This window comes from Astyanax mexicanus, chromosome 11, assembly GCF_023375975.1.
Source record: "Astyanax mexicanus isolate ESR-SI-001 chromosome 11, AstMex3_surface, whole genome shotgun sequence".
Lineage (NCBI taxonomy): Eukaryota > Metazoa > Chordata > Actinopteri > Characiformes > Acestrorhamphidae > Astyanax > Astyanax mexicanus.
The window spans coordinates 40,424,965-40,438,109 of NC_064418.1; the positions used below are offsets into that span (position 1 = coordinate 40,424,965).

A 13,145-nucleotide genomic window follows, 5' to 3' on the forward strand; every position below is an offset into this window, starting at 1 on the left:
TACATCCACTAAGCCTAACCTTAGAGCTATACAAAATATTGGAACTTCACTGGTGGTGAAGTAAAAAAAAAAACTAGGCCATAGTCCCATTAAGCAAACTTTATTCAACAAAAACAAATGGGAAACACTGCCAAACGAGCCGTGATTCTCTGATGAAGTGGCAACTCTCTAGTGGAGACCATTTTTCATCCTCCAACCCAACATCAAGAGGGTGAATAAGAGGCCTCCAGTGGAACCACCTCAACTAAAATCCCTTTTATCTAAATAAACAGACACACCCATAACCCTCCCTCGTTCAAACATAAAGCCTCAAAAATTAACCCCATCAAGGGCTCCGAGCGGTCCAGCTAAGCTAAGCGCTGCCACTATGATCAGAAGATCACTGGTTTGAATCCTATTTATGTAGTTTGCCATCAGCTGCCAGAACCCTGAGAGAGCACAATTAGCCTTGCTCTCTTTCTGGGTGGGTAGATGGCGCTCTTTTCCCTCATCACTCCTAGGGTGATGTTGAGTCAGGCTGCGTCTGTGAGCTGATGTATCAGAACCGAGTCGCTTCGCTTTCCTCCGAGTGCGCTGTGATGCTACTCGGCAATGCTGCATCAGCTGCAGTTTGAAAAGCGGTGGCTTGTGACCTCACATGTATCTGAGGAGGCATGTGCTAGTCTTCACCCTCCTGGTGTGTTGGGGCATCACTAGTGATAGGGGGATTCCTAATGAGTGGGTTGGGTAATTGGCCGTGTAAATTGGGAAGAAAATGGGACAAAAAAATAGAAACAAAATTAAAAATATATAACCCAATCAAAGGAGAAAGGCAGCGTTTAAGAAAGTGATGCAGCTACTTCTTTGCATTTTTGCCCCGATTTAAACGATTGATTGATAGATTTATACAAGGCATACTTGTCTGTATATCATAGCAGCTGTTAGTTTATTGATTTGTATTTTTCAGAGCATTGCAGTACAGAGCAATTTCTATAAGGTTCTATAAGGGCTGTGATGCACATCATCAATCTGAATTTTTTATTGCACTTGGTCCTATGGAACTTCCGGCTCAGACCATTGGCTCCAATTATATCCTGTGAAAATAGCATTGCCCCCTATGCCAGGCTGTCAGTTTCCATCAGGCCTTTCCCCTGCTCGACAGTGCTGCTGAGACGCAGATGCCTGCCAGGCATGCTAATCCATTGCTGTTTCTAGAAAGAGTTAGAACCTCTATCTTTAAAGATCACTTTCAAACACAACACTGAATAGTCTCACTTTTTTTTTCAAAATACTGAGTTTATTGAGATTGTTTTTTTTTTTTACAGAAACAGCAAACTGTAATAGAAAACGATTGACAAAAACTGAAAAAACAAACAAACATACAGCACATGTAAAAAAACAAGTTAAGTCAGGGCAACTTAAAATAATAAAGTAACTCGTATGAACTTAGTTAAGTCAAAATCACATTTTGTAAGTACTGGATTTCAGTCTGGTCAACAGTAAATTAGTTAAGCCTCAGTTAGCCGCAGTTGAAAGTGATTAAATTATTTTTTTTGTGTGATTTTCAGTCTGTGTCCCAGTCTGTGTAAATTAGAAAAGTACTGTAATTCTCTCTATAGTGGCCCTACAGTCTAACTGCTGCTCAAAACTAAGCTGCTACTCAGTGAAGACTAGCACACACCTCCTCCAACACATGTGAACCAATCACCACCTCTTTTCGAACTGCTGCCGATGCAGCATTACCGAGTAGCAGCGACTCGGTTCGGATACATCAGCTCACAGAGGCCATGTGCTGACCAACATCACCCTAGGCGTGATGAGGGGAAAGAGTGCCATCTACCCACCCAGAGAAAGCAAGGCCAATTGTGCTTTCTCAGGGCTCAGGCAGCTGATGGCAAGCTGCATGACTGGGATTCGAACCAGCGATTTCCCAATCAGGGTGTGATTAATGTTCTCTCCTGCAGATGGGAATAAATCTTACAGACAGACTTAACATCTTTAGGCAATATTTAAGCTATTGTTTCAGGTGCAGCTGTATTGTTGACCAAACTGAGATTAAGTTAGGAGACCTTTTGACAAAACTAAAAAAAGAAAACACTACATAATCAGTTACTTTATTATTTATAGTTGCCTGCCTTCAAATTTGGGGGATCTAATTTAATTTAAAATAATCAACAAAACAAACACAGTGGTAATGCACATAACAGGCCTGGCACATACAACAAAGCACAAATGAAACATATAAAATTTTATACAGATTTGTACAATTTTGGTTGCTACCCAGCATATTAGAGTAGAAAAAATCTGACAAAGAGACAGAATGGCTATGATTAATTACATTGAGAGTAAATCACTGCTAAATTATTGATTAGCTCAGTTCTCCCAGAATGCATGACTGAAATAAATCTCTCAGACTCTAAGACTCTGCTTGGCCAATGAAAACAATGAAAATGAACATTAGTGTTGTTTAATTCATGGTTTAGAGCAGTGGTTTCCAAACCTGGTCCGGGGGGAACTCTTGGCCTGGCACATTTTAGTGGTTTCTGATTCCTAACAGATTACTGCTGCTTTCAAGTGATGTTGGAAATATCAGCGTAACCAAACAAGCACACATCATCTGCCCAAGTTTTGTTGTTTTGTGGGTGTGGTGGACGTTGATCAGCATGGATGATTAGAAAACTGGCTTCAATTTTCTCAAAATTGTCACTGTATTCCAGTGTTTTTGGGTTAGTAGAACATTTTCTGAATGTTACAGTTAACGATATTAGAACATTTCTGTAATGTTACTGGCAAACCATTCTGGAACCTTTTCAAAATGATGCAAAATATTTAGATACCTTCTCTGTTTGCTGGGTTGTGCAAATGTGCACTGTCGTGAAAAGAACATGTAAAGAAGAAACAGCTGTTTTGAGTTTCTTCTGTATGTATGAAACAACAAAAACATTTAAGAGCAGAGTCCTCAGGACCTCAGACCACCAAGAATTTGTTTGTCCAATTTGTTTAAAGTGTTGCTTTACTGCGTTATAATTCTTTAATTCGCAAAACGTTACGTAATCTCAACTCAGGTTGCCACTTGTCATTGGTCTTTACATACAGTACAGGCCAAAAGTTTGGACACACCTTCTCATTCAATACGTTTTCTTTATTTTCACGACTTTTTACAGCTGAACCCAATCCAGATGGTTTGGGGTGAGCTGGGCCACAGAGTGGAGAAGGCAAAGGGGCAACAAGTGCTAATAAACACCTCTGGGAACTCCTTACTTCAAGACTGTTGGAAAAACACTTCAGGTGACCACCTCTTAATGAAGCTCATTGAGAGAATGATGCCAAGAGTGTGCAAAGCAGTAATCAGAGCAAAGGGTGGCTATTTTGAAGAAACTAGAATATACATTTTACTTTTTTTGTTAGGTACATAAAACTCCACATGTGTTCATTCATAGTTTTAATGCCTTCAGTGAGAATCTACAATATAAATAGTCATGAAAATAAATAAAAAAAATGCATTAAAAAAGAGAAGGTGTGTCCAAATTTTTGGCCTGTACTGTAGCATCTCTCACAGGAAATGAATGGTCACCTGTCACTTGGTCGCCTGCTAGTGTGAAAGCAGGCTAATCCTCATACTCTGTTCATTTTTCCTGGTCATTCGTGTTGATTCCAACGAAAACCTTTTTTTTTTTTTTTTCAGATAATCACGCCATACTTTTGAGAACCACAGTTGTAAGTACAAACCTTTGAGATATGCTTGACCTAAAGGCAGCATACCTCCAACTGAGGAGGAGCTTGATAATGAGCTAAAGCAGACCAGGGGTCCTCCAGGGTGAAGGTTGGAACCACTGCTTTAAACTAAATGATCAGAGCTTTTTATACAAAAAATAAAAAAAAACCCGAAGCAACCTTAAACATCCCGCAGACACGCCAGGATTCGATACGGCTCCATGACATCAAATAGGACATTCATTGCAAAGACAACAGAACTCGAAAGTTTGAAGCAGCAATCGAAACTTATCGCTGTAATGAATCTGCAATCGATCTCCACAGAGCTGCACAGAGCCTCAGAGCTCCAAAATGGCCAGAGCACAAGCCAGAGAGACAGGAAGGCAATCGTGACACATTCTCAGTGGAACAAAGCTCTGCACAAATCCCAGCGAGGACTGCGAAAACGTTTCTGCAAGGTATACAGCAATACTCTTCCCAGATTAAAAATCCATTATTTATCGCTGAGCCAACGTCCTCAGCTGCTGTTACAAAACCTGATCTCAGAAGAGATGGATGATCAGTTCAGCTCTGAGCATTGCACAAGGAGGGTTGTAGAAAATAAGAAAACCAATGGTAAATAAGTTATGATGGATCTGACGGGCATTTTCATATTGAAAACTATTATTGCAGGAATTTGTATTGACAAGTGTATTAGTATCAAACTCCATTCAAAAATATGTAAAACTGAGATGAATAATAGAGAAAAATAGAAACTAGAAAGATGATTTTTCTTTTTTTCTTTTTTTAGAAATGCAGTAGCTTTAAATGCATATTCAATCCAACAAAAAGCCTTAAAAAGTGGCATTTTCTAAGTGTGACTGGCTGGAATAAAATAAATGCATATTCAGTCAAGAACCATTGTACTGGTTTGCACGTACTGGTTTTGCTTGCTCTGCACATTCTTTTTTTCATTTTATTTTTTGCTTTATGTTACATTTTGAACAGTTCTACACATGATGCTAAAATGCTAAAATCCATCTGAAAGGAAGAAAAACATCTGAAAGCAGGTGAATCACACATGCACTGTCTGGCATAGTGATGTTTGTTTGCGTGTCAGGAAGCCTTAAGGGCCTAATGGGTCCAAAAACAGGCAACGTGTCCTTTGCTAACCTTTATATCCTAACGCTGATATGATATACATAATTCAGAAGACAACCCGGCCGCCCAGCCGCTGTGAAGAGCAAACAAATGCTGCTCTTGGGAAATAGGAAGCTACACTTACTAAAGAAACACATTACCAGAGGAGCCCTTTAAGGTCATAGAACATATGGTAGATGCTTTGTTTGCAGACAGTGAAATGACACATTAGGGTTCTTTCTAGCTGAGCTATAGCCAAGTCATGTTGGGACGTTCAAACGCAGTAACACTGTGACACGATCAATCAAACACAAGGACAAGGATTGAGTTTTATGCCTGGTTGAGCCACACAGACACACATACACCCACATACACACACACCATACTGAGAACGTACAGTACACATTGAGTATTAAAGGTCTCTTGACAATGGCAGAGGGACTGCGAGGGACTGAGAAGAGCCAAGCCCAAAGCACAGTGTTTAGGTATCGTAGTACCATCATGTAGGCACTTGGGCAATTATAAGTCAGCTTAAAATGAAAGAACAAGGCAGAGTAGAAATGAACAGTATTTGGCAGTGATGGTTCCCCTCACGGCTACAGTAGCTCCTCCTGAGTCTTTTATGCTGCGCTGTGTTACAGACAAGGCAAATAAACAGGCCTATCAATCCCCAGTTCTCTCCCGTCCTCTGTATCAGCACTACATTAGCACAGAATCAGACGAATGAATGCAGGAAATGAGGGGAATTAAGCACCTGCTGGGAAACACAAGAAGGATGGATTTACCTCTGTGGAGCTTTAATATCTCAGATGCAGCAAACGCTGCCATAAAACCACTACGGTACAGCAGCATCTGCTGGATGTAAAATGAGGAGGGTAAATATGTTTAGAAATTGTATAAGTGGAAATAAATGAAAATTATTTAAAAATGCACACAAACTTATACTTTCTCCAAAAATGCCTGCTGCCCCATTGGGAAATCCTACATCCTACATTCTGAAAACCAGTAAAGATACAGCATTGTGTATTTCTTCAGGAAGGAGTGCCCCCTCCCCAAGTGATGAGCTTTAAGGCTTGCTGTTGTGCCGTCATAAACTTCATAAATGTGCCCCATTAGTCAAATACATTCATGGCCAGTGGCTACGTCCTACAGGTGCTACAGAACCGTGCTGATTGTGTCAAAGTCTTTGCTAATTTGGGAGCTGCTTGGCAGGGACTTGAGGTACTCCAGATGCCGACGGGCATCCTCCTGGTTGTGCCGCACGTAGTAGATAACGTAAGCTATAACCATGGTAAACCAGCCAAACATGGTGACAAACATGGCCACATCGGTGGTTTTGTGGTGGAAGTTGCAGAAGTTGATCCCGGAGTCCAGCACCTGGATGACAGGCTTTCCCGAGTACTCCTCCTGGACGGACGTGTGGCAGCTGACCTCGTTGACGGTCTCCGGGTCGAGCCGGAGCTCCCGGAGAACCTCCTGCAGCGTGCACTCGCAGTGCCACGGGTTGTTGGCCAGGCCGATCTTGGCGTGGAGCCGGGCGAAGGCTTCCTTGGGCAACTCACGGAGGCGGTTGTGAGACAGATCAAGGACGCGGAGACTCTCCGAAATGCCTTGAAAGGCCCCCGCGTCCAATGTCTCAATGGCGTTCCGCGACAGGTCCAGTTCCTGCAGGCGAGGCAGTTCTTTAAAAGCCTGGCTGGGGATTTTGGTGATGTGGTTGGAGGAGAGCAGCAAGGACACGGTGTCGTGGGGCAGATCAGTCGGGATGTCCTCCAGGTTTCGGGAAGCACACTGAACCACCACCAGACCGTTCCTCTCCGTGCACAGGCAGCTCTTGGGACACGCCAGTGTCACAGTGCTGAAAAACAGCATGGCTAAATGCAATCCCGACAAAAGGGAACACGGTGAGGCAAAGAAATGGTTCCTGGACATGCGAAGAGCCCCAGGGAAAGTCATGGTTTCCACCATGCTACAGTTCAAGGACAGTCATCATTTATCCATGAGATTCCAGAGTAGCATTGAAATGACCTCGAAAGCATTCCTCCAGAGACTTCCACCCTTTTTTAATCCATTAGTTCAGTCACGGGAGGCGGTGCTGGATTGCCATGTGTTTAATGCGATCATGGTGAAGTTGGGGATGGGTGATGTGCACGCTCTGTCGTTTGGTAGTTCAGCGCTACGCCCTGGCAGGAATCCAGAAGGGCACGATGAGCTGTGTGTGGCAGTTAAGTGTTGGAGAGATGAAGGCGTGAGAGCCAAGATTTAAGTACAATCTGAGAGCGGCTGAGGGGCGGGGCCGGGGCGAATGGAGCTGGCATCATCTCTGAAACTGAGAAAAGAACAAAGGAAAAACAGATCACACACACATAAAGGATATGCATGTACACACATAGACACACAGACATAAGTACACACAAACAAGCCCACATTCAATTCAATTTAATTCAGCATGATAGAATGTTGTCTCAGTACATTTTTTAATATTACAATATACAATTTTACAAGAAAGGAAAAAAAAATTCAATAGAAGTAAATTTAAAACTTGAATGTGACCTTTGTTCATTTTTTAATATACAGTAATTGTCATCACACCAGAACCTGAACTTTCACTAAAAGTCTATGTAAAATGACTTCATTCCAAGGCATTGTGAAGCATTTCCTTGTGAAGCATGGTCTATTCGTCATGAAAATTTTGTAACAAAAGAATAAAACAATTGCATGACATTGACAATATAATAGTATATTACAAATTACATGGAGATAAATAAAATTGCCATTGCAGTTTGCTATTGTCTGCTTTGCTGCCTTTTAACAAAATAATCCCCCAAAAAAGCTCTAAGCTCTACAGAAAAAAGAAATAAACTGGAAAAAGTGGAAGTCAATATACAACTATATTACTTCAAATCCTTTGAAACAAATTATTTTCAGATAAATAAATCAACCCCCAGTAGAACTTGCGATTGTCTGCTTTGCCACCCTCTTACAGAATAAACCTCAAAAACCAGAACCCATAGAGTTTATAATTGATTTCAATAAAAGTCCATTTATCATTTGAGAGTGGGTGTGTGAGAGAAAAGGCATCCCACCCCTCAGTCCACTCCACTCTGATACACTGCCCACAGATACTTCATGTTGATTGTTGACAGTAGTTTCCACAAAAGAAGGTCTGCAGTGATAAAGGGGCGTGTCTGTGATAGTTTTACATTTTGATACAGTGTTCTTGCATTGATTTTGCAATACATAAGTAATACACAAGAGCAGTTTATTTCCTCATTCCATCCCCATCATTAATTGCTGACCAGAAATAGATCATATCACTAGACCATATCAGACTATACTGTTTGTATTGTTTCATTCAGAATGAATTTAGGAAAGAAAGAAAAGCCAGATTATGAAGGAACACATATAAGGAATCATGTAGTAACTTAAAAGTGTTAAACAAACCAAAATACTCTATGAATAATTTAGGTGCTCTTATCTTCTGAACTGTTAACTTGCAGTTTCTAAGGCTGGTAACTCTGATAAACTTATCCTGTGCAACAGAGACAACTATTGGTCTTCCTTTCCTGGAGTGTTCCTGATGAGAGCCAGTTTTATCATAACGTTTTTGATGGTCTTTTAAAGTTGAAACTTGATTTTTTTTTTTTTCAGATTCAGAAACTATTTTTTTCTTGCCATAATAGAGTTAGAACATTACTTAAATAGAACTATTTACTGTATAATAACTCTACCTCTTTACAACTTCACATCTGGAACACATTAACCCTTTCAGACCCCGCGTCCATTACAATGGGAACATGTGTTTTCTTATTTTATATTTTGCTTCTTATTCATCAGAATAAAACATTAACCAACCAATGAAAAATTGACAGTAGCTTAGCCCCGCCCACTGCATTAGAAAAAACAGCTACTCAGACATTAGGGCATGGCAGCACTAGAACCAACGAGGCAAAGTAAGAGCTAATTGATACTAGTTTTATGTGATTTAGAACACTTTTATCATGTTAATGTTACTGTTTATGGATTATTTTTAAAGTAAAAAGGTCAATACAAAATCAATCAATATAAAATAAATTTGTTTTCAGACTATTAGAGTCTTTTTTTTGTGCACTGCAGACTGAAAACAACATTTCCTATATATCGTTCACTGGAACATAAATCAGTTGTGGAAGGGTTAAGAGGCAAGAAAGGCAAGTAATTAACTCTTGACGAGGTTAGCACAGCTGTTAACTGAAAGCCTGAATTCCATGTGACTCTAACTTATAAAGCTGACTGAGAAAATCCAGCCAAGATGTGCAACTGTCTCTATCTAAGCAAGATATGCTACCTTGAAGGATATAAAATATAAAACATATTCTGGTTTGTTTAACACTTTTTATTTACTAAATAATTCCATATGCTTTATTCATAGTTTGGATGATTTTAGTGTTAATGTACAATGCAGAAATTTCTAAAATAATGAAAAACTGAGTTTAAGATGTGTCCAAACTTTTGATTAGTACTGTATATGTATATTATCTTTACATTTTTGCCATTGTGTAGCCTTGTATGCTGTTTATACTATCTGCTTATTGCATGTATATTCTGTATTGTCGGTATATTATTGCCCATGTATAGTCTGCCTATTGCCTGTGTACTGTGCATTGTCTGTAAATGATATAGATATATTGTCTGTGTATTGCTGTACTACTAAAGACACACCAGCAGCATATATGGAACCAAATACCTTGTGTGTGTGTGTGACTGAATCTGATTTAACACACACACACATCTGCACGCACACATACACATACCCAGACACTCAGACACACACTCTCTCTCTTTCTTGCACATCAGCAGGTGAGTGTTAAGTAACAGGCAGTCTGGGAAGGACGTCTCGTGCTTCTTCGCTTTAGAAATTTAGTGATATTGATTTTACAGTGCAGTTTTGTTTCGTTCAGCGAATCCTACTACCCAAAGACCTTGAATATAAACAGTCTTTTCCCTTAGTGTATAGCTCCTGCTTTCCCCCAGTGTAGGCTATACCTCTCTAATCAAGTTATCAACGGCAATCAGAGCGGCTTAAGGAAAATGATATTACACAGTTGGAGATGGCATTAGAGGAGGTCATATGATCATGACACTCAATCTAATTATAAAAAATGGCTTATAGCCAGAGACCTGCAAAAGCATTAATATTCATTTGTCATCCTGTGGACATAAATGATAATTCTGCTCTTCTGTGATACAGTAGACTAAAGAGGAAGAAGAATCCTTGTCCTTGGCATCAGATGCATTAGATGTCTGTCTTAGATGTCCTTCCATAATAAGCAGAGCTAATGGTAACACAGTGCAGACGAGCACCAGGGCTAACCTATTGGCTCCCAGCTCCCCCATGTGGAACACAGTTCACATACAGCAGCCACTGTCTCTGCCTCAGACTGCATTTCTCTCAACAGAAATATAATATATAAAGTTTCAGCACCATCACTTAAACATGCCTCAAATTCACTGCAGACTTCTTTAAATATCTATACTGCACTAAAGCTTCCCTCAGAAACAGCAGCACAGCACAGCACCACAGAACACAATGACTGAACACATCTAAGACAGAATAATAATTAAATTATTATTTTACAATACAATATTAATTTTCACAATGTTTGGTCCATTCATTGTCAAAAAAAAAAAAATTACGTAAAATACAGTCAGATTTTCAGATTTACATAGTGTCAAAAATGACAAAAAAGTAAAAAAACAATGAAAAATTTTTGCATGTTCTGTGTACAGTGTCTATGGTAAAGTAAAAGCTCTATTTGAGGGTAGGACAATAATCCCTATAAAAAAAAAGACTGAAATCACAATATCTAAAAAGCCAGCTTTACAACAGATGAAAAACCCTTACAAAGTGCAATGGAATTAAATACAAAGAGATTTTAATTCAAGCCATTTTAAAGCATTTCCATTAGTCTATTCATCATGCAATTTGGAAACAATATAAAGAAAAACTGTCAAAAGTCAAAAAGTGAAAAATTGCAAAAAAAGAAAATGGCATTTATATATTACTAATTGTTAAATTTATTATTATTTCACAATCCAAAGTGCTTTCTAAAGATGCAAACTTCAATTTAAGCATGCCAGAATAATCTGGAAAGTGAATTTAGAGCATTTAAAAGCAAACAGCAAAGAACAAGAACATATCTCTGATAGAACTGAGAGGTGATGCCACTTCTAAGAAGATGTTATACAGTAACTAAGGCTACCTTCCACAGTGAGCACTCCGTATTGCAAACAGCTTATAATACCAGTAATAATGCATAACACTGTGCAAATTATCATTATTATTAAAGGAAAAACTATAAACTACCGGAACTAAAGAATAAAATAAAAGAGTATTTAACTCTCAGCAGGAGCAGAAGGTGCCGGACTGATCTGGATGGACAAACAACCCAAATATTTGGAGCACCTCTTCTATATATTCTTATATATTCCTCTAAGAATATACAGGTGTGTTTTAATATATCTAGCCGAGCAGATCACCATCTGCTGATTAGCTGTCTAACTTTAATTACAGGATATTTTAATCAATAACTACCTGATTAAAACACACACACACAGAAATCCACAAACATTAACTAAACAAAACACAAGATTAAACAGAGAAAGAGAAAAAGAGTGCGAGAGAGAGAGAGAGAGAGAGATGTTACTCTTACTGCAGGTGTAGGTGAGTCCAGAGCGCGCGCGTGGACCGGACCGCGTTCTCCGCACTTGTTGCTAAGCTACTCCTCTATTCTCCGCTCGCGCCGCGGTACGAACGTTCGAATGAATGAAGAAGAGGCGGTTCATCCTATAATACAAGCCCTGCACTCTGATTGGACCATGAGTTCTCCTGGCCCCGCCCTGAATGTGCATGGAGGCGGAGTTTAGGTGGGAGTTTTCTCTAGAATCAGAAAGAGAGGAGAGAGGAGAGAAGAGGATAAACAGGAGAGGAAAGGGGAGGAGAAAAAGGTGGAGAAAGGGAGGAAGGGGGGTGGCGAAAAAAGGAGAGGAAAGAAGAGAGGGAAGGAAGGAAAAGGAAAATTAAAAAGAAGAGAGAAGACCCACATTAATGCTAATGATTTAAACAACATTCATTAAACACTGACTCAAAGCTGTTTTATATATTTAACTTTTCAGTGGGAAAAGGGATAGTGATCATTATATATAATATTAATAATTAATAATATAATATTAATATTATATGTGGGAAGCACCTTTCACCTAACAGCATCATGAGTGCAGCCCAACCATTCAAAACCTTAATAATGAATATTAATTAAGGTTTGAATTTAATCATTAAGCAATGACTATTAGGCAATGTTAAATAAGTCATTTTTTCATCATCAACCTTAGAAAATGTAATGCAACAATTTGTTTAAATTTAATTTATTCAATTTTTATTGTTAGGAGAGAAAAGAGGAGTGAGAGAGGGAGAAAATAAAATTAGAAAAGAAGAGAGGGAGTAGTGAAGATAAGAGGAGGAAAGGTAAAAAAGGGCAGGAGAAAGGAGAATGAATGGAGAGAAGGGGAGGGATAAAATTAAAAAGAAGGGAGGAAAGAAGAGGAGTGGAAGGAAGAGCAAAAAAAACTGAAAAGAAAGGAGGGGAAATAATGAATCAGGAAGAGAGGAAAGGAGAGAAAAGGAACGAGTAGGAGAGGAAAAGAAAGAGTATGGGAGAAAAGGCAGAGAGGTGAAAAGAAAAAAGAGGAGAGGGGGAGAGAGTGGGGTAGAAAAGGAGACTAGATAAGGAGAGAAAAGGGAGGAAAATAATAAAGGAGAAAAGATGAGAGGTGGGGAAAAGAGGGGAGAGGAAATAGAAGAGATGGAGGAGAAGACAGGGGAAATAATGGGAGAGAAGGTAAAAGAGAAAAGAAGAGAGGAGAAAATGGGAAAGGGAGGAGGGAGATGATGAGGTGTGTGTGTCTGTGTGCGTGTGCGTGTGTGTCTGTGTGCGTGTGTGCGCGCGCCTGCTGAATGCTTTGCCACTACATGTCTGTGGTGGAGTTTATCGAGTATCCTGAAAAAAAAAATGATGTTGGACATGTTTAGGTGATTTACTGCTCCTCACTGTTCCTGTTGCTTTTCATTCAGGTCACTGTCCCATTTTTTGCTCATGCTGTTTTTTTAAAGATGACAGTGTGGGTGAATATTACTTGAAATTTCTGCTGAATATGCAAATATGAAATTAGAAGTCGCTTTGTCTGCATGGTGATGGTGGGGGTTAGTATGAAAAACAAGCATAATTAATTTTTTAACATGACTTTCCAACCTCTCTTTTATCACTTCAGAAATAAACAGGCTATTTTTGGAAACT

General features: G+C 39.4%; 1 protein-coding gene across 1 annotated transcript; it reads right to left on the reverse strand.

The window, feature by feature from the left end:
* Positions 1–1,302: 1,302 nt before the first annotated feature.
* On the reverse strand, positions 1,303–11,711 carry lrrc3 (leucine rich repeat containing 3). Its single transcript, XM_015607133.3, has 2 exons — positions 11,505–11,711; positions 1,303–7,141 (listed from the first exon to the last, which is right to left on the reverse strand). Exon 2 carries the CDS (start codon positions 6,778–6,780, stop codon positions 5,968–5,970), a length of 813 nt encoding a protein of 270 aa, XP_015462619.2. The 5' UTR covers positions 6,781–7,141; positions 11,505–11,711; the 3' UTR covers positions 1,303–5,967.
* Between the last annotated feature and the right edge of the window lie 1,434 nt (positions 11,712–13,145).

Coding starts and splice junctions, on each gene's coding strand:
- lrrc3 (XM_015607133.3), bottom strand. CDS start 6,780: ATGGTGGAAACCATGACTTTCCCTGGGGCTCTTCGCATGTCCAGGAAC.